The sequence below is a fragment of the Cricetulus griseus genome, chromosome 3, assembly GCF_003668045.3.
Source record: "Cricetulus griseus strain 17A/GY chromosome 3, alternate assembly CriGri-PICRH-1.0, whole genome shotgun sequence".
Classification (NCBI taxonomy): Eukaryota; Metazoa; Chordata; class Mammalia; order Rodentia; family Cricetidae; genus Cricetulus; species Cricetulus griseus.
This window is the reverse complement of record NC_048596.1, coordinates 253,508,551-253,531,408: the sequence shown is the minus strand read 5'-3', so window position 1 is coordinate 253,531,408 and position 22,858 is coordinate 253,508,551. Positions and strand designations below refer to the sequence as shown.

General features: G+C 42.7%; 1 protein-coding gene across 1 annotated transcript; it reads right to left on the bottom strand.

Moving 5' to 3' along the window:
- Positions 1–20: 20 nt before the first annotated feature.
- Positions 21–22,218, bottom strand: Wrnip1 (WRN helicase interacting protein 1). The gene is made up of 7 exons (XM_027409289.2): positions 21,225–22,218; positions 18,998–19,189; positions 17,532–17,773; positions 5,931–6,160; positions 2,213–2,368; positions 1,535–1,614; positions 21–744 (listed from the first exon to the last, which is right to left on the bottom strand). The coding sequence occupies exons 1-7, from the start codon at positions 22,029–22,031 to the stop codon at positions 469–471; spliced, it is 1,983 nt and encodes a 660-aa protein (XP_027265090.1). The 5' UTR covers positions 22,032–22,218; the 3' UTR covers positions 21–468.
- Between the last annotated feature and the right edge of the window lie 640 nt (positions 22,219–22,858).

The following is a 22,858-nucleotide window of genomic DNA, read 5'->3' as shown; positions in this document are numbered from 1 at the left end:
AACACTGAAGAGCTGAAGAGTACTTTGAAATAGTTTATTGGCTCATAAGACCTTTGCATATAAAAAAAATACCCAAATCACTATGCAGTATTAAATCACAATTACGTTTTCTTTTACCAATCAGAACTACCCAGAATATACATTTTTTAAAAGAAAAAAAAGCCTACTGAACAGAATTTTGAAATGACATTATGACTTAAATACTATGACAAAATAGATAATTCCTTATAACATTAATTAATTGCACAAAGCTGCCAGGTATTTTCATAAGCATAATCATTGCACAGAGTGCAAATGAACACAATTTCAATGGTACACATTTAGTTGAAGTAACCACCTCCATCTATGGAACTCTTAAAATCTGGCACAAAATGTTGGTCTGTTTTAACTTTTCCCAGGCAACATCTCCAAGATCCAGTGACTTCTGGCCTTCCTCAAGGTACAGGCATCCTAGTCATGGCCTAAAAGTCAACACCGCCTCTGCTTAAAGAAGTCAACCCCTCTCAGTTCCTCAGGCAGGTAGTCCTGGTCCACAGGCTCACTGTACATGGGGTTGTATTTGTAGCCTTTACCATAGCCCAAATCCTTCATTAGTCTGGTGGGTGCATTCCTCAGGTGCAGGGGTACGGGAGGCAGGGGCCCCTGATGATTCCGAAGACAGGCTTTCACATTGTTGTAGGCACTGTACACCTCAATGGATTTGGGGGCTCTGGCAAAATAGACCACACACTGGGCCAGAAGCACCTAGGACACAGAAAGGCATGTCACAGGAAAGATGCCAGAGTATTTTATGATCTCTTCTAGTTAATTCTAAGACAATTCCCATGTTTGTTTTAAAATTCATTTCTATAGCCCCGCCTCTTTTCACTTAGTCTGGACAATTAATAACAAATGGAGAAAAAGTCCTATGAGGTAAGAGGGAAGCTAGATCAATGATTCTCATTTAACCTAAGAACATCTCACTAAATGAAATATTTCTTAAGGAGTGATTCATAAAACAGATGACTGGGAAAGTGGTCCTGCATGGAGGTCAACTCCCAATTTCCTGTCCCCAGAAAGTCTGGAACACTTCTGAGCCCCAGGACACCTGAGGACAGTTTGAAAGCATGGTCTTATTTCTGGTGTAGTCCTATAATCTCAGTCACTCAGGAGGCTGAGGCAGGAAGACCTCAGGTTCAAGGCTTGACTGGGCTAGAGAATGGGTTAAGGACTATTTTGAACAACTTATAAGACCCTGTTTCAAAAAGCTAAAACAGGGCTGTGGCTATAGCACAGTGGTGGAGCATTTGACTAGCACACATGAGTTCTGGGTCTAAGCACCAATGTTACAAAAACAAAATCAAACCACAACTCATTGATAGGGAAATTCTCATCTCTCTAGGAGGCTAAGATTCAACATAACAAAGTTCAAAAGCTAAGCAGCTTGCTCAGTGGGCCTAGCACATCAGTGATGAAGGCAGGACTCACATCCAGATCCATAAAGCACAGGGCATAGAACAAAACAGATTTGCAAAGAACTGAGCTGGTACCTTACCTCACATTCAGGCATGCCTATAAAGTGACAACCTTGGTAGGCAGCAACTGCTTGTGCTAATGCTGACGGATCTGCCAGACCTGCCATGCATAAAAAGACCAAGAGAAGTTTAAGTCACAGCCCACTGCCGTCTGTGCTGCTGCCACCAGCAACTACAGTATGAAGACTTAGGAACACAACACCCAGCACAATTATACCAATTTATCTCTGATATCTGACCACATTAAGCAAAAAATATTTATTGAGTTATTGTTAGTGTCAAAAATGGCCTCTTGTGGATAAATATACAAATGCCATGAAGGCACTCACAAGATTTTTATGAAAATATGAAGTCTACGAGATTAAGAGGAAAACTTTCCTGATCTTCATCTTGAATGGTGTCCAGAATCTCCCATTTCTACCTCAAGAACTATCTGGCTGCAAAGCAAACCAAAAAATATCTCTTGTATTTCGTTATTCTAAATGATCTTGAAAGGTCATTCCCGAAGAAGAAACAGAAATGGTAACTATGCAAAGGACATGCATATGAAGAAACAGACCACTGAGCTCATGACATGTCTTTCTTTTCCTGCCTATTCTGCATGATTACATGACATTCTTCGTCCAAGAATAACCACACACCTCCTCTCACAACCCCTACTCCCACCCCACCCCCGCCCCAGACTCTCCTCCACTTACCAATGTCCTCACTGGCAAACCTCACAAGCCTCCTGGCTACATAGAGTGGGTCCTCCCCTCCCTCAAGCATCCGTGCCAGCCAGTAGAGGGAGGCATTCTGGTCAGAGCCACGCATAGCCTTGTGTAGGGCAGAGATGCAGTTGTAGTGTTCTTCTCCTGGACACCAGAGAGAGCACTGTCACTTGGCTGCCTTGTGTGCCTACCTGACATACAAAGCAGCACTAAACAGGTCCCAGGTATGTTGGGGAAGGCAGGTATCATAGCTGCCCTCCAGCCGTATTCAGTGAGGTGAACCCTGGATTATCCCCAGAGGACCTCACTCAGGGCCCCAGGACTGTTTTATAGCAAAGGCTTGTTCAAAGGAGAAACTCCTAGTGGCTGTAGACACTGGGGACACACAGACACAGATGGCAAAGGGAAGGGAGGGGACAGGCACTGTCAGCAGTGATCTCTACCACAGAGGATTGTCAGAGACAAGAGATGTGGGACTGACAGAATCTCATGTCCTGGTTCCATCTTCTGCCCCCATAGTCTATTTGAGTAAAACTAACTGGGCCTGGCATAGGCATTGGAATGGAGGCAAAGTGGCAGGAGCAGCTGTTAAAGCCCATTTGTTCCTCCATAACATTGCCAGCTGACACCCTGGTATCTGAAGCCCATGGTCATGAAACAGACTGGGGACACTTGTGAGGCAGGATCTCAGGAGACTGGCAGATGAACTAACGGTTCTTATCCTACAAGTATTGTAGCTCCATCCTCACCCTGGCCTCTGTCCATCCTTAATCCTCAATTCACAAGCAAATCAGCAAAATGTACTTTAGAAAAAACATTTAAGTACAGGAAACTAAAGCTAACAGTTGTTAAAAATAAGCAGTGTTCTCTAGCCCTTTTGTGCCTTTCTGACCATCCTCTCATGTAAATTTAAGGACAGGACACCTGAGACGGCAAAGAACACTCACTAGTCCTAAGTCCTTACAGAGAAGCACCTGTTTTGTGGTCATCATGAGCTACAACAATGCAACTGTGTTCTGGTGGGCACAGAACTCTGGCTCCAGAACAAATCCCAGCAGCTGCTAAGATGACATCTGGTCTTCAAATAGAAAGACAAGAAACTAGTCTGCCAAAGGGAAAATAGCTGCTAGGCTGATTGCAGGGCCCCAAACCTCCAATTCCTAAGGCAACTCAAGCCAGAAATGGCATGAGCCCAGTTACTAAACTTTTATGAATAATCAGTGCCCCCCACCTGGGGCTTCTCCAGTCAAGTGAGTCATGGACCCTGCCTAGATCCAAGTATCCTGGGTGATCTATATGGCTTTGGCCCCTTCTCTACCTCTCTGATGAGGGTGCTCCAAACCCTGCTCCCTCTACAGGGCAGGGCCTAGGGCTGGGAAGGGATAAGCAACCACCTCTAGCCCATTACTTATCTGTCAATCCTATACTCTCTAACACAGGCTACTCATCTTTACGGAGTTAACACAAGAGGTAATCCAGCTGGTACAGTGATCCAAAGAACAGGCTCTGGCCGGAGAAAGTTTGGACTTGAAACTCAAACTCACTATCAATGAAGACTTTGGCAAGTTTTCTATGCTTCGGGGTTCTCAATGGGCAAAATAGGGTTGTTTGAAACACACAGGCCTTGTACAGAGCAAGTACTACGGAAGAACTAACTATACATATTAGTGTTAATTGCTAACTTAAAACTAGAAATAATTCTACTTTTCCTTTTATTATATACTGCTTGATAGTTGGAAATTTCATATTAATAATCTAAAAGCCTGAGGTCAATTCAGGGCAGACCATTTGTTAGCAGTCAAATTCTTTCACTCTGATGTAGAGACACTTGAACTATTTACTGGATCCTACTAGTGGGCAACTGTGTTGTTTGTGACATTAAAAAAATAACTAAAAAGCCCTCTAATAATAGGGTTTGTTTGTTTGTTTTTGTTTTGCCTCATTGGTTATAAAAAAGCCCCAAGAGTCTAAGCTAATACATTTCCAGGGCAATGACTCTACAGTTCTTACTTATGGAGCAACCTGTAAAAGCATATTTCTTGAGAATGTAAATTATATTTACGTGTGTCTGAAAATCCCCTGTGGAGCAGACATGCTGGCATGGGCATGTATGAGCACACTGGTATTAGAAGAGCATCATGGATGGAGTCCTCAAGGCTGTGCTACCACATAGCTTCCACTGCCTTCAGCTCCTCGTGGGACAGCAAAGAGCTAGAAAGACAATGATCCCTCATACACAGCTCCGTAGGGCTGAACACCTCCAAGAATAACTCCTCTCAGTGACACAGTCTAGGTGGGGTGACGTTAGTGACTCTCCCAGGAGGCGTCGCAGAGGCACATGCAGGCAGTGAGAAAGCACATCTTGGGAAGTAAATAAAATTGGATTTGAGGATCACATGCTTTGTGAACTGAGTTTTCTATAAAGTAGGAATAATACTAATAAGCTACCTTCTAAGGTTGTTCTGAAAAATCTAAAAAAGAAAAAAACTGTAAAACATTTTATGGCTTTTAACCAGTGATCTGATAAATGTAAAAGATGGTCCAGTCAAAGGAAAGGCTCTTCTGGGACACTCAAAATGGAAGATGAAGGTCATTGCCATCGAGCCTCCAGGAAAAGGCATGAGCATTTGTTCACTTCTGAAAAGTGTTTGGCTTGTTCTCATCTCATGTTAGTATTTGGCTAAAAGCAAAAAACAGAGCTATGCCTAGATGTTTTACTTCTCAGGCTTTTCAAGGACTGACAAGACATTCAAAGGAGAGCATGTGAAAAGTCTCCTGGCTGAGGCCACATCCAAGACAACACAGGTGGGATGGGGTGCTCGCAATATGTGCTAGCGCTATTTTCACCACACAGTACTATTGGCTAGGAGTGCTTTGGTCACTCAGGATGTGCAACAAGCCAGCTCACTTGTGAGAAGGAGTGGCCAGGACCAAAGTCATTCTCCAGTCCCTCCCCAATCCTCTAGCCAGTAAGGAGAACTCTCACCATCAAGAAATACCAGAATAGAGGCATAGTAAATGAGAGACCTGGAAGTTGCAATCATCAACCTCTTTTTCTAGTAGGACTTTTAAAGACATGGACAAATGTTCTAGAATAGAGTTCTGCCTAATCTTCATTTCTACCTTTCATAAAAAGTTGCAAATATGCTGTGTTTATGATATTCATTTTCAGCTTACAGATTGAATAAGAGCTGGGATATCTGCCATCTATAAGCATATTTCTATGCAAATACCTAGTGCACAATGAAAAATTAAAAATTTTGAGGCTACTATAAAACAAAACTACAGATATCTTTGTAAACTTATCTTTTAGACTAAAAATGGAGGATTTTAACTCTCAAACAAACCAGTAAATCTTTACTCACTTACTTTGTAAATGACCACAAGAATCACTGTTAACTGAATTCACATGCTTTCAAACTGCTACGTTCTACCATGTGCTACCAGGCAGCAAGGGGAACTCTACATCTAACAACCTCCAATTTCAAACTCCCAAGTCTTCTTGATTCTTATCAGGGCAGCTTGTTTTATGCCTATTTTCAGAAAGGTCAGTCCTGTGTGTGGGGCTTACTTCTATGACAATATGCAGATTAAATTAAGAATCCGGGGTACGCTTTGGAACTGACTAAAAGTTAGAGGCTGGAAATAAGCCGTGGGCACGTGCTTGCCCCAGCGGTTCTCCAGTTGCCCTATTTCAATTCCTCACCTGCTCGGTCATATAAAATGTGGGACCGTTGTAGGCCTTCTTTCACATCATTCTCGGTGATCAGGACTCGGCTAGGAGAATAGGTTTGACTACTCTTCTTACAGAACATCTTCCTAGAGCTCAACCTGGCCAGCACTGCCAGCTGCAGTCCATTCAAGCCAGTCCGTGCATCACCATCACTAAGGTAAGCCAGAGTGTCCACTGCTTTATCTTCTATGAAGACAGAGGGCCTGCAATAGAAACCAGTGTTCATCACCAATGCATTCAAGTCACACCTCAGTCTTAATTAAACTTTAACTTTAATAAGCGTTCTAGTTCTGAATTCATATTGTTAACCTAGATAACTAAGCATTTTTTAGACTAAGAACTGACCAGATTTCCTAAGTCCTGAAGGTATGTCAGTACACTTTACCAGTCATGAGTTACAGGATATCTCACTCTGTCTCACAAGCTGGGGCTATCACATTCTATCTTATTAGCCATAGAAGACTTCACTGTTCAAGTTCCTTTACACAAGTTTGTACAAGGTAGGACACAGATGCTATGCAAAGTCACTATTGACAAGTGGGCTGTCTGTTTTTCACCTATAGAACAGTGAAAACTACAAGACATGCTAGCACATCATAACAGTGTATGGAAAGCTATTTCAAGGGTAAACCACATCTGATGACATAGGAATACGAAGATCACCCTCCAGACAGGATAAAGGCAGCTGCCTCTAATCAGAAAACCCAAATCCCTCATCTTACAAACAAACAAGGATCTCAATTGCTCTGGCAAGGAACAGGTGTTTGGAATTTTGGCTGTGGCATTCTTGGATGGCAGCATGTCACTTTCTGTGGGTACCAGTCACGCAAAACCTTTCCAGTGTAGTGAGGAGCAGCCTGGGAACTGATTAGAAGACTCTTCCAGAATTTGGGTAAGCCACATAACCTGTTAGGACTGGAATTAATACTAACACTTATTCATTTACATATTTTATTCTGTTTTGGGAGAAAACAGGGTCTCTCTATGTAGACCACTGTAGCCTTAACTTACAGCAATCTGCCCACCTGACTCCCAGTGCTGGGATTACACTACACGGTTCTGTCATTCGCTCTGAACACAATCACACTTCTAAGTTCAGACATTCATAAGGAAAGTCAAACTATGATTACTTTTCAAGCCTGATTTAGTAGATTTTCTCTTCCCAATCTAGTTAGCCATCTAACACATTTTATTATTTATGATATTTCTGATTGAGTAACTAGTTGTACTTTTTTGAAGGAAAAATATGCTTTTTTAAAATTTACAGTTCATTCTTGTCATTTCCCATCTTTGGTTGAAATTATTTATAGTAACAGTAAGTCCTGACCACAGCTGTTCAAACTAGCTACCTGGAAAACAGTGCACAGGGAACTAGGCAGGGCTGAGAAAGGATCTTCCAGGAGAAGAGGGATCCCGCTTATCTGCTCTTGTAGCATAGTGAGTTACTACCTACCCACCCTCAGAAGTGACTTGCAATCTCCATTTCACTCACAGGAAGATTTGTGTTTAATGTTTTAAAAACAGCCTCACAGGAGGGAGATAGAACTAGAAACAACAAAAAACTTACCAAAATTTACTTGAAAAAAGCTATTATGAAACTTAATCCTTTATATAGTAATACAAATAATTTTTAAAAATATGACACTCTTTTCTTTACCAAAGGTGTCTCAGATTTCTAGTTATTCATTACGTGTCTTAGGGTTTCTATTGCTGGGATTACACACCATCATCAAATGCAACTTGAAAACAAAAGGGTTTATTTCATCTCATATTTAAGGGAATTAAGAACAGGAACTCAAGGCAGGAACTGAAACAGAGGCCATGGAGGATCACTGCTTATTGGCTTGCTCTCCACGATTTCCTCAGCCTGCTTTCTTATACAACTTAGGACTACTAGCCCAAGGGTGGCATTGCCTCCCATGGGCTGGGCCCTCCCGCATCAATCATTAATCAATAAAATCTGAAACATTACCTAGAGGCAGGGACTCTCTCCATCCCTCTTCCCAAACGACTCTAGTGTATTAAGTTGACAAAAAAAGTAAGGACACTACAGTTCTCGTCATGTAGCTTTGTAACACTACTTTCTTTTCCTACTCTTAAGGACCACCTGAGTCCCAGAGCCTATAGTGACTGACCTTCTTCCTTTCAAAGGCGGCTCCAACCAGGGGACACATCACCAGGATAGTCAACATACATCTAGACTACACTCTTACCATCTGTCAAGCCTAGGAAACATTTCTCAGCTAGAGGTGGGACTTTCTGGAAGATGAATTAAAAGAAAATCAGAAGACACACACTAAAGAGAACATGTAAAGCAAGGACTGGAATCAGAGGGGTGCAGCCCAACTGTGTCTGAGAGAGAAGGGCATGCCAAGGAAGAAGGGGATGGGAAGAACAAAATTGCCTAAATACCCCCTTTCTGCCTTGGAACTAATAAAAACAATGCCTTCCATCTCCTAGGAAATCTTCTTAGCAAGTCAAAAAGTGGGAGCCCTAAACCATGAGGTGTGCTGTTGATCACTATTTTCATCTCAGCATCCCCCCAAAACACTGAATGTCATATTAGAGAATGTCAATTTTTGAAATTACTTCTAGTATCCTACAAAGACAGCAGAGGTAGAGATCTATCCTTCTGTTGGGATTCCAATGCCTGGTAGCTAACAGGCATTCAGTGCTTGGGTAATGAGTGGGTTAATTTAGCTTTCTAACCATTTTATGGCCAAACACTCATTTCTTTAAAAAACAAAAATTAGAAACCAAAATTTCTGTTTCCATAGAGATAACAACCACATTCATTTGTTAATTTTCCTTTATGACTGAACCAGCCATATTAAGTATAGCCAATGTTTAAAACAAAACTGGGATCATTCTGTATAGTTTTACATTCTTCACTTCCACAGCAAATGCACATATTAAACCTACAAAAAGTCAAAAAGATAGTAAACCACACATTGCCGGACTACTTTAAAATTAGCACTGTGGTATATGTGCCTTCCATGAGTGTGTCCTTTATTGTTTCAGAGATTTACAAACAGCACACTGACTAGGGCTTCAAGAGTGAACATGGGTGTATTCTCTTGGGAAAATCAGGGCCCTTCCTTAGACATTTAAACTTTTAACCAAATTGTATGTGTGTGGACACGTGTGTTGGTGCATGTGGAAGCCTCAGGCTGATATCTGATATATTCCTCAATTGCTATCTGATAGAGCTTGAACCCAGAGCTTGCCTGTGGGGCTCATCTAGGTAGCTGTCACTACAGGCAAGAGCACGACCCCAGGTTCTAAAGTACAGGCCATCTGCTATTGCAGTTTGCAGTCACAAGAGTCATCACTTCTTCAACCTTTTAGATATGATTCACATTGACAATGTCACCCATCTCTCCAGAGTATTTAAAAAGCAGGATAAAACTGTCAGCAACTCTGTTCAGGGGCTATGTTGATAGTACTCAATGCTCACAAGCAAATCACAAAATGAAAATCTCCTCTGAAGAATACTGTGCAGAAAGTTCTAAGGTGCTACCCACCACTTAGCTTCATCTGAACTCCTGCTTTTATAAGCTTGGAAGAGTAATGATAACATTAAGTGTATTAAAATACTCTGGGAGCAGTGAGATAGCTCTGCAGGTAAAGGTGGATGGTGTGTGTGCAAGCCTGGAGACCTGAGTTCAATTCTGAGGACCTATCTAAAGGAGGAGCTCCATGATACACACGCACGCACGCACGCACACAAATAAATACTTAGGGGTTAGAGAGATGACTCAGTGGCCAAGAGCATGTAGTACTCTTGCAGAGGACCTGAGTTTGGTTCCTAGAACCAACGTGGTGCAGCTTGCAACTCCTTAAAGCCTTTAATTCCTGCTCTGAGGGGGTCCAACACCTGGTTCTGGCCTCTTACAGCACCTGCATATACACACACACTGTACAAGCACATGCAGAGACACATTAATAACAAAAATCTTCTAAAAATTAAAACAACCTGTGATTGAATGAGACAAGGAGACAATTTATACTAAGAATGATAAAATAGGAGCCAGTGAAATAGCTTAGTGGGCAAATGTGCTTGCTACCAAGCCAAATGGTCTGAGAGTTCTCTCACATGAAGGAGAGAACTGACACCCAGAAATTGCCTTTTGTTCTACACACACACACACACACACACACACACACACACACACACACACACACACACACCCACCCACCCACCCACGCTCGAGGGGGTGGGGGCGGAAGAGGACTCACTTCAATTTGGAAAGAAATTTCAAAAGTTATAGAATTGAGAGTAAAATCTACTTAGGGAAAAGGCTGACCAAAATTTCATAGCCATCCTAGAATAAAATAATGAATAGTAAGTTATATGCCATTATGAAGTAATAAACGGGTTGGTAGGATGTCTTAGTGAGTAAAGGCATTTGCTGCTTAAGCCTAAATTCAATTCCTAGAACCCACATGGTGAAAGCAGAGATGATGTAAGTTGTCCTTTGACCTCCACATACACTTCATGGCATGCATGCACTAAAACCCACACACAAAATAAATGTAAAACAAAATAATTAAAAATAAATAGTACAGCCAAATGTGGTCGCCCATGACTTTAGGCAGCAGAAGCAGTAGCTCTGAGTTGGAGGCCAGCCTGACCTACACAGCAAGTTCTAAGAAGCCAGGGTAATACAGTGAGATGTCTTTTTTTTTTTTTTTTTTTTTTTTTTTTCAAACAAGCAACAACAACAAAAGGTGATAAAAGCTTCTGTAATGAGGAAAAAATGGCTAAACAAATGCATTGGAAAATACATTCTTGGTTAACAAGCCACAGAGGTAAAACAGTTAGTTCAAACTTCTCCACTTACATACAGAACAAGCTTTGATCCTAGCAGAGAAACACAGAAAACTCCCTCCCTCCTCTTTTCTAGAGGCCTGAACTCTTCCCCACATTAGTTGTTTTTGTTTGTTTGGTTTTTGTTGGGGAGGGTGACAGATGAGACTGCCAAGTGAAATTCCTTGTGACTTTATGGGAGAAGCAAAGACAGGCTGGTACTAAAAAGAAGCCAGGGCTGAAATACCCGCAAAGGTGCAGCAAGTGGCACTCACATATTGGTGTAGCCAACAGCTGGACTCAAGGTCAACTAAACAGGAGGGAAATCACGCCGGGTACTAGAAACCTTCCTGGGGCTAGTGAACCATAGATGGAAACCTAGCCCCCTTCCTGGGGCTAGTGAGACCACAGATCTTAGAAGACAATATACTACAAAACCAGCATATCTTACTACATTTGAAATGTTATCCTTATACCTACAAACAAGGGCAGCTATCATGCCTCATCAAAGAAGCTTCTATTGACAGCAAATGAAACCATCACAGAAAACCACAACTGGACACAATGCAGAGATCAACAGATCACAGAGCCCAGCCCCAATGGACAGATACATCCACATCATAGCTCCTGCATCTAGGCTTGGGGAGCAACACTTTGGGCAGGGAGGTTTGTTTCCAGGGCTGAAACACTAGTTAAGTTAGCTGTGAAACAATGTCTTCTAGAAACAGCTGCATAAACAAGACCTGGTCAATGGTAGTATCAACAGACATGCTAACCTGGGAGAAAATTTCACAGGGTCCCACCCCTAGACCAAAAACTATAGACAACTAATGACTGCTGGAGAAGAAGAATTAGCCTCTGGGAGGGAGGGGCTGCAGGGAGGAAGAGAAGGGGTAAAGCAATACAATTCTAATAATTAAAAATGTATTTTAAAAAGAAGATACAATGTATTCTATACTCATAATTTACTCTAGTTAGTATCTTCTACTGCAGTGTTTGACTATCTTTCTTTTGCTATTTGAATGGTTGAAAACATGTCAGAGGCAAACAAAATTTTTAAAAAATTAAAAAAAAAAAACTATTGAGAGAGAGTGGTAGAAATGAGGTCCTGTTAGCAGGTGTGGGGGTGTGAGAGGGGGAGTAAACAACATTTATAGCTCTCTTGCTTGGGGTCCATGAGGCTACCTTGCTTAGAATTCCTGGACTATAGACAAGAGCCATTACTTAGACACAGCAGCCTATACAAGGACAAGCACCCTGTTCACCTTCCATCCTGCTCTTAAAACCCTGCCTAGCTAGACAATCATGCAATTCTGGCTTTTCATGCCATCCTCTTCATCTCCACGGAGATGCATTCTACCTAGTTCCCAAACAACTGTTTCTTCAGAGGTGTTTTGCATATACACAAGTCCTTGATCTTCAGTCTTTATTGGCAGGTAATGTAGGATAATAGCAGTAGTTTGTACTCTCATTAGAGTACAAGATCACCATCCACAGAGTATACTTAGCCCTGCCCCCCCCCCTCCAAAATTAATGAAGCACACAGCACATTTCATTTTTCTGTATCATGGAATCAGAGTGTGTTTGCTATTCAACACATTATATCCAAAACATGTTTGTAATCCCAGCATTTGGGAAGTAGAAATCACTACAGATTACATTAAAGGCTAACCTGGATACAAAAGACCCTGACTCAAAAAACCAAAAGATAGATGGATGGATGGATGGATGGATGGATGGATGGACGGACGGACAGACGGACAGATGCAGGCAGGCAGACAGAACCTCTTTCCCTTTTTGAGATAGGGTCAAATGTAACTCAAGCTAGCCTAGGATGACTCTGAATTTCACATCCTCCTGAGTGCTGGATTATAGGTATATGTCATCATGCCATTTTTGCAGTGCTGGGGACCAAACCTAGGACCTCATGCATGCTAGTAAAGCACTTTACCAATTAAGCTACATCCCAAGTCCCAAGACAACAATGACTTCATATTTTTCTACTGTCATTACTCAGCATGTAAGTTTCAATTACTATATCCTTTGTTTTGTTTTAGACAAATACATTCATCTCATTATTAGCAAACGAGCTTTCATCTTCAGTGACAAAAATCACACTAGGCAACTGTTTTAAAATAATTTAACTAGGTGTAGTGTCACACCCCTTTAATCCCAGCACTGCAGAGGAAGGGGAATCTCTAAATTTGAGGCTAACCTAGTCTACAGAGTGAGTTCCAGGATAACCAGGACTACAAAGAGAAACCCTGTCAAGAAAAACAAACAGAAAAACAACAAAATTTAAAAAATTATGAATTATCACCAATCAAAGTTTGATTTGGATACCTGTCTTATACACTCAGAGTCTACAAATTCTTGGATGAAAAGGGTCACTAGTGTACAAAGTTTAAGGAACTCTCCTGTACACATGACCATAACTGGAGCCCTTTGCTCATCTGACTTCGATCACACTGCATGCTCACTACAGACACAGGAATGCACTTTTCAGCACTCAGCCAATATCTAGCATATGCAGGACTTTCAATGCTTCAGGAATTCTGAGATTAAAGGCCTAAGGAATTTATTTATTTATTTATTTATTTATTTATTTATTTAAAGAGCACGCGGGCGGGGATAGAGATGGGTGGATCTTAGTGGCTAATCTTGTGAAGGACCTGGGTGTGAACCCCAGCATCAAAACAAGCCAAGAAACTGAATACTTTTGTCCTCCTGTAATAGAGATGCACATATATACAGTGTGAGAGAACTCTATTTTACAAATACAGTCAAGTGGAGAAATAACACCCAAAGTAGTCCTAGATGCCATACCCATCATCTCACACACAGCCTTCAACATTCTAGAATTTCTCTGTGCAAGTTCCAGTTTCAATCTAGAGCACCAAAATACAACACATCAACACAATGCACACCCACTCTCCCAGAGAGGAATCAATGACTGGGGTCAGAGTCTTCTCTTCTAGCTTTATCAGTGTAACCAAATCTGATTACTATGTGTAAGAATGAACACACAGCTGACATCAGTTAACAGAGATTTGAAAGGAAAATTTTATACACAATTAACTGAAAGGCAACACATACTTTATTCTCATGGTTCCAGTACTGGAGTCATTAAGCAGTCTTGGTCAGCTTTCTTACCTATATTACTAAAAAAGGGGGGAGGGTGGCCCTGTAGTTCTCATCACCGGACAACTGCTGCAGAAACTTTGACCTCTCATGGTTTTATTTAAGAGTGAGTAAGCTGATGGAAGGGAGGGGGAGCATTATCCCAGCTCCATTTTTGTGAAATTGACAGTTGTTCTCATCAGCATGGCCACTGCTAATTGAACAATCTCATTCATTTATTAAAAATAGTTGGGGGCCATAGAGATGGCTCAGGGAGATGTGTTTGCTGTATGCCTGACTACGGAGTTTGATCCCCAGATCTGACAGTAAAAGGAAAGAACCTGAAAGTTACAAACGCAATGGGATACATTTGTTCTCTCTCTCTCTCTCTCTCTCTTTCTCTCTCTCCCCCTCTTCACTCCCTCCCCCCACATGCACACACACAAACTGCACAGGTTTAAAACACAATCTTACAAAATTGTACCAAGTACACTGTAAAGTATGCTGTTGGGTGATAAGGCACAAGAGCCACTAATTCACAGTGACTGCAATGTGGTTAGGCAGACATCAAACAAGTACACAAACAAGCGTGCAATTAAAAACTGTAAGTGCTGTAAAGGGGCTTAAAAGTATTCTGGGAAATAGAGAGAGTCAAGTACAGAGGACTATTTATTACATAGGGGCTTCAGTGGCTTATCTAGGCTACCAATAGGCAGGTCAACTTCAGATTCAGCCTACAAAGTGGTACACACCTTGCAGAGAACCCAACAAGTAATAACAAAATCATTTAAACTCTGTCTGCTCTTTTATTATGACTATGTGCTGACTGCTGTAAACAATGTCAGCAATAAAATACTCTCTGGCAAACTAAAAAAAAAAAAAAAAATTATTGGCAATTGAGGTGGTAGCTACTTCTTTCAGGAAGTCATCTAAAATGTGTTTCTTTTCCGGTGACCTATGACATATAACTTCTTGTCAGAAATGCTAGCAAGTCAGTAAATTATTGTAGCTAAGGCTAACTGCTATGGAACAATCTTTGTACACTGTAAATGTGCATTGCTCTCATTGTTAAAAAAAAAAGCTGACTGGCTGATAGCTGGGCTGATTGGGTCAGACAGCCTGACACAAAGAGAATTTGGGAAGGAACAGGGTGTGGTCAGAGGAGTCACCAGCAGTAGATATTCATGTGCCATGCTAATAAAGGTACTGCCAGGGCAGAGTATAAATAAGGAATATGGGTTAATTTAAAATGTAAAAGCTAGTTAGTAATAAGCCTGCGCTATTGGCTGAGCATTTATAAGTAATACTAAGCCTCTGAGTGGTTATTTGGGATATGGTTATTTGGAAGAGAAACATCCAACTACAGCTAATAACTTACTGTGCTTGTAGAAGATAAAAAGGAATATTTTTATTAAAGCAAAAGGTTCTCATACCTGGGCAATTATCTCCCATGAAGAGCAAAGAATAAACTCTCTCATATTAAAAGGTGGGATTTACTCATGACCTAACCAATCACCAAGGATGTAAAATATGCTTGGCAGGATTCTGTGAATATAAACAAGGACAACCTCCTGTTTTTTTTAACATTCCCAAGAAGGTGAAGGACAGAAACAAGCAAGAATGAAAAGAAGCCATAACTGGGATCAAATCTAAACCAATAATTGAGGAAATGTAAGACATGTCAGATACGGGAGGTTTGTACTGACTGTAATACAATTTTAGCAGGTCATGAGTGGCTGATTTATTCAGTATCTGACTCCCAGTTTAGTAACTATATGAAATCTGAATTCTTCTGCTGGATCTGCTCACACTACATGTGCCTGCAGATCACATAGAAATCTCTTAAAGCACAGAAACCCTTCTCATGGAGGATGGCTCCACAGTTCTACTGACTTCATTTCAATCATGGAAAAGCAGTGAGTGGGAAGTCTGGGAGAACTTGGATGATTCAGACCCATGAAACGACACACAAAGGACCCTGAATAAGCAGGACATAAAATTGCATATACATTACAACAACCAGCACATAAGATAATACCTACAGCTTAGGTAATTTTCTTTCCTTTCCTTTCCTTTTCCCTTTTCAATTTGCCTTTACCACATGCTGACATGAGTCTACAGTTGGTCCATGGATTCTCTGTATCCTCAAATTCAATCAATCTTTGACTGAAAAAGATCATTTTATTTATTGCATTTTACTAAACATGTACAAATCTTTCTCCCTTGTCACTAGTCCCTAAACAATAGAGGACAACACCTATTCATATAGCATTTATATTGTATTGGGCATTATAATCTAGGGAGGGTGGAAGCATAGCTCAGTGGTGTAGCATTTGTCTGTCATAAGCAGGGTATTGAGTTAACTGCAAAAAAAAAATTTAAAAATTTAAAACAATCTAATCAGAATTGAAAGTATGTGGGAATGGGAGAATGTATAAATTTAATGCAGACTGCATCTTTTTACATAAAGTATATATAAGTGCCTGCATATTATTTGTGAAGAGTCCTGGAACCAATCCCCTCTTAGGAACTGAGAGAAGACTATACTAGATACAATGACCTGAGAACTACCAAAGCCCCAGCCCACAAGGGCTTCTGATATGAGCACAATGGGCAGGTAACAGCAGGCCCTACACTTTTTTCTGGCCACATCCTAATGGCCATTCCATCACGACACTACTGTACTCTAATAGAAAAGCAACCTCATTCTGCCCAGGGTTCCTTGGCCAAATACTTCAACGTTTTCATGTGATATTCTTCCTACAAGATCTAATGGGAGAATCTAGACAGAGGGAGAACTGTTGAAATCCAAAACCCGAGAACTTTAACCCTCACTGAAGAGTGGCCCCACAACTTGGCCTTGGAGCAAGCAGCTGTCTGGCCCACAGAATGAGGAGGTGGGCAACAGTCTTTCCTCGGACCACACTGTGCCACTGCATTGTTTCAGCCAGCAAGCGAACAAATGACTTCTGAAGAACATTCCTAACAATAAAGGGAAACCTCTGACCCAAGAAATCAAATGGATTAACCATGACAAATGCTACAGGGTGGCATGACGAAGAGCTAAGGAACAAAAGGATTGAGACAGCCTCTTGTTTGTCACTTTCAATTAACTTCTTTATTTTCATGGAAATGAGTTTTGGAGTATGAAAAATGTTTTAAGCCCTTGTATGATTACAGTTATATTAACTTTCCCCCAATACTTTGAGAAACACACTGTGGAACAAAAAGAAATCAGAATCTAATGCAAATCTCCAAAGATTTATAAATTAATTCTAGAATAAGTATCTACTTCCTCTATTTAAAATAAGGCTTCCTATAGTCTTTCTAAACCTTTAAAACAAGTGAATGAGGAAACAGCATGAAGCATAAAAGCAAATGCCCAGTAACTACAATAACAAGGCAACATTAAAGCTCAAAGAGATGTAGACACACCTATTAGCCACAAGATGCACCTAAGAAGGGAACCTGAGGGAGGTCTTGAGGGCAGGATTAACACTTTCCTCCTTTATTTTCCTTACAGGCAGATGGACAGTTCTTCTCTGCCACCACCCCTCCACTGGCTGAGGCCCAGCCCTCTGGCCCTCTGCCAAGAGATTCTCAGGGAGGTGTGGGCGTCCAGGAGCTGCACACAATCTACTTACTCAGAGCTGCAGTTGCTGCTGTGGCTCAGAGGGTCAGTAGGACGGCTAGAGTCTAGGACATGGATTCCCAGTGAGTTGATAGCTCTCATTAAAATAGTCACCATTGCCTCTACTGGAAGCTTCTCAAGAACAATCACCCGACATCGGCTTAGAAGAGCAGCATTGACCTGGAAGGAAGGGTTCTCCGTGGTTGCACCAATCAGTGTGATCGTCCCACATTCCACGTGAGGAAGGAAAGTGTCCTAATCATGGGAGGAAAAGAGAAGACAGTGATTCTACTCAACAGTCATGTACAGAATCCTACGTAAGTTGTCTATCCACTCTTTCATTTTCCTAACTTTACCTTTTCAGTATACTCATCAGATACTGCAGATCAATTTCAAGAGTATCCTTCTTGAAATTAGTATATGTAAAGCTCAACTTTTGGGTGCAGTATCTAACCTGGTCTCTTGCTGGAAGAGTATGGTAGAATACCTACCTATAAGTACAATTCCAACAATTTCAACATAAACTGCTTTGCTTAGAAAAATACCTTCTACCCAATGCTGAACTGGTACACAGTGTGCACACCTGCACACCAGCTTTTTACAGAAGACCAGTGTTAGTAATTTTAAAATGGTCTTCCCCTACAAGTATTCAATCATCCTGTTACTGTTCTTAACATACTATTGAGTATACAACCACCAGACACTGTCTAAAAGGGAAATGCCAAGTCAATGGTCCCATATGAGACCTTGAAGTCAACATCAGGCAGACCTCTAATGTGTTGTTTTTACTCAAAAAGATTCAATTCCTACCTGCAGTTAAAAAGCTGCAACAATGTAAATCAAAGGGAAAAGTATGCCTAAAAAGCGATTTTTTTTTTTCTATTTGGGTAATTCAAAATGAAGCTTTATATAAAAACAAACTGTATCATCTTATTTATACAGGCCTTTAAATATTTAGATTATTTTACAATATTTATCTTGACAAGAGCTAGAAGGCACAGAAAACAGAAATAAGTTTAAACTTAAAAATACTGAGGAGAAATAAAACCATGAGTTTGTGTGTAAGTGTGTGTGTGTGGAGGGGGGAGAGGGAGGTTGTTGGTGGTGGTAAGAGCTAGAATCCAGAGTTTTCATAAGTTTGATCAGTGCTTTATACCCTAGCCTTAAAATGATCTGTAGATTGAGTTCAACTGGTCACAATATCCTTTTAGATGAAAAGTTCTAAAAGTTGGAAACTGGATCAAAAGATCTTTTTCTTACATGGGAAGCCCAGAGATAGAGCAATCATTTCATTTATCAGAGGGAGAAAGCATTCTCTTGCCATCTAAAAATACTTTATACATATATGCCTGAAGGATCGTGAGAAGAGTTAACATTGTTGCATTTGTATACTGCTTTATACTTTTCAAAGTGGTCTTAAATTCTATGTATCCTATTTTATGCACATAATATCTAAAGAGTAGTAAAAAGTTAATATACCTGCTGAGATTTATTGAACCGATGAATCTCATCAATAAAAAGGATGGTTTTCCTTTTGAAAAAGCTCTTTTCATTCTGAGCCTGCTTTATGACATCTCGCACGTCATTGGTCTTGGCATTTGTTGCAGACAATGTCACAAACCTTATGCTGTGCTTCTTGCTGTTGTTGGCTATGATGTGAGCCAAAGTGGTCTTAAAGAAGATGATAGACAAAGTTTGAAAACCTCATCAGACAGACTGGGCAGCATGCACAGGTACCACAAGCAGCATCATAACTATTTAACCAAATACACTGAACACAGAATGCTGAAACATAGAGAGTATAGAATTTTAAAAACATTACAAAAAAAAATAGGAAGATAGTTAATTCTGATTACCACCCCACCCCCCTAACTCCTTTTGATTCTTTTTTGGTAGACTCTTTAAGATCTTATGAATCCCGATAAAGAATAGCAGTCTTGATTTAGCAAAGCCAGGGTGACAGCTGTGACCTCTCACCAAAGAGAAAATTCTTTCTCCTTTGGCCAAGAGTATAATGTTGAAGGCCCTAGGATAAGAGCTGATCCCTGAACCAAGCTCAAATGGGAAGCCAGCAGATTAGCTGAGAAAAATAAAATGAACAGCTTCTGAGGGGGGATGATAAGCAGCTAGCGTGTGGAGATGGCTACGTGCCATTTCTGAAGTCCACTCTAGAAGGAAATTACAAGCAACAATTTGGTCTTATTACTACTCACCAGTAAACAAAGGAAAGACTGAAGAAGAAAAATCTCTTAATTCAGTACCTGGCACTTAATGGGTGCTCAATAAATATGTATTTGCCATAACTAACATAACACTACTGTTAGCAATTCAGTATTTAAAATGGGAATGAAGAAAAAGGCAAGGTTGCTTACTGAATGACAAACTATTCCTTAAGTGAAAGGTAGCACTTTATTTTCTGAAAGTTGGTACAGTTGAGTGCCATTCGATACTGGCTGCTTGGTAACAAATCCCAGCTTACCTGTGCCTTTTGGAATTAGGCTCCCCTGTCATATAGGCTTGTGACCATCACCAACTGCCTAACAGAGCAGACTTAGCCCAGTAAATCTCTTGCATTCAATCCCCCATGACTCACCACTCATCTCCCTGGGGACCTTTCAAAGCCTACAAGCATCAATAGCTGAATGCTCACTCTCATATTGTCACACAAATGTCAGAATTACTACCAATGCTACTGACCTAGCCCCTAAACAGAGTAAGCACCAAATCTGGGAGGGGTTGGCAAGATATCAACAACTAAACAATTAACATGTTATTTTGGAGGGTGGGGGAGTGGGCAGTAGCTCAATGATGGAGTAGAGTGCAAGGGCCAGGGCTTACAAATTTTTTTAGCTGGGGTACATAGGATTTATGCTTGACCAGAAAGAACATGAGTACAAGGAGGCACAATAGGAATGATGTATTGCAGAAAAATAAAGAGGTGTGGCTGAGAGATGAGCTGCAAAGAAAAACAGGGTAAACATGACAAATGTGCTTGTATATGAGGCAGCCTGAACCTCAAATCAAGAAGCCTTCTTTGCAATACAATCCTGAGTTCATTCTTTATTGTCCTATGGATGGGGCAACCTATAAACAGAATTGTCAATTTATCACATTTCTTCCAGTGACCTGTTCGCTAAACCCATAACATCCTGGACAATCTCTTCTGGCTGTGGTAAGATGACACACAGAACAGGACACTACAGCATTAATGCTTTTCTCAAGTGGAAGCCAATATGAGAAAGTTATGAAAATGCCTGTTGAAACGATGCACAGAAAGGGAGATTTCTATTAGTTCAAAAAACCAGTTAGAATAAACTAACTAGTGGAAAGGAAAGGAAGTATAACAGACAAAAATTTAATTACTTTTCCACAACAAATGGAATGTACAAAATGTTTCTTCCCCAATTTTTGCAGCATGCCCCTTGCTTGGAATTAGGTCACTAAAAAAATCAGGGACATGGTGGTACGTAGGAACAAAGATAGCTGGAAACTCAGTTCACATCTGCACATAAACCAAGAAATTCAGGCATTTTCCTTTGGAAAACGCCCAACAAGGAGGTCTTGGGAAACTAGGGGAATGACATACTAGCTTCCTCATTACAAACTCGGCTCACGCACCGGGACCGCGCCCCCAGGCTTCCCTCTCCCGAGGAGGGGTCGGGAATTCTGAGGACCGCACCCGGCCCTAGGCAAGAGTGGCACTCACCTTGCCGCAGCCTGGCGGGCCCCACAGGATGACCGAAGGGATCTCGTTGGTCTCCAGCAGCGAGCGGAGCAGAGTCTCCTGCCCCACGGCCCTACTCTGCCCGATGTAGTCCTGCAGCGTGTCGGGGCGCATCTTGTCTGCCAGCGGCTTGCCCTCCAGCATCTGTCGGATCTCCTCGGCTGCCAGCGCCCGGGGATGCGAGCGGCCCGCGCTGACTCCGAACGATGCATCGGCGGAGTCCGCGTCCCAGTGCCCGGGGTCCTCCTCGCCGTCCACGTCCGCGTCGCCATCGCCGTCCACCCCCGCCTCCTCCTCCTCCTGAGCCTCCGCCTCGTCCCAGCTGCGCGGAGAGGCACTGCCCGCCGCGGCGGCGGCCGCCGGCCTCTTCCCCAAGCCCTTCCGAGCCGGGCTGCTGGAGCGGGCCACCGGGAAGTCCGGGATGAGGCGCGCGCCGCTGGGCGTGGGCGGTGCGTCGTAGCTCTCACGGCTCTCGGTCTCGCCGCCGTCGTCGCCCTCCTCGCCCTCACCCTCGCTGCTCTCGGCCGCCGTCGGGGTGGCGGGCTGCTTCAGCGCCGAGCTCTCCGACAGCCGACGCCGCTTGGCGCCGGGAGGCGAGGGCCCCTTGGCCCGTTCCCCGGCGCGGTGCGAGCCGGCCGCTGGTTCCGCGTGCCCCGCGGGGTGCAGCAGCAGGCAGCGGTCCAGGTGCGAGTTGATGTGCGCGGCGGGCATCATCTGCTGGCACACGGGGCACTGCACCTGGTGCAGCTGCGACAGGAAGGGGTCGTCTTCCGGCCCGCTCACCTCCATGGTGGCCGCTGCCCTCCCCGGCGCCCGCGCGGGTGCACCTGCCCCTGTGAACGCCGATGCCCGCCGCTAGGCCCCGTGCCGCGCGACCCTCGCGCGGGGAGGCAGCAGGACGCGCGCGGGCCGAGGGAGGGCGCCGCTCATGCCTCACTTCCCGAGCTCCCGCGTCAACCCGCCCTCGGCCGGCAGCTGGCAACGCCTCGCGCGTCGTGTCGGGAAGTGTAGTCCAAAGCGGGCGGACTAGTCCGCAACCGTTTGCCCCAATCGCCGCCGGCAATTTCTCGCATTGCACTTTGGGAAATGTAGTTCCCTGCCACTAACCGGGCCTTTCCTCTGGTTCGGTCCCTGGGAATGGCCTTTCAGAGGCGTTGCTTGGACAGGCTTGGTGCGCGTGCGCACGCCTGCTCAGTGCCTGAAACAGCCGTCTTCCGCCCTTCGAGTAGTGCAAAAGCGGAGAGGAACTTGGGAACTTGGCTTTCCAGGATTTTGGCCTTCTGGGTGCGGAAACAGAGAGATGCTATAGTCAGGGGGAATTATTTGTATTAAAACAGAAACGAAGTGGAAACACCCCAAACGTGACTAGAAAACTGGAGAAAGGACCTCGGCCGGAAAAACGCAAGCCGCTAGCTACACAGGTGGACAAAAAAGTTCAACTCAGAAGGCAGCTCAAGAAAATGCAAATAAAAGGGTTTCTCTCCGTTGCCCCGTTATTTTCACCTAAAAGCCTGTCACCCAAAGTACTTGCTTAAGAGCTATCTCGTTGCTGATATAGCTGTAAGCTGGGAAGCACGCATTTTGTTCCCATAAAATGGTGGTGGGCATCCCTTAAA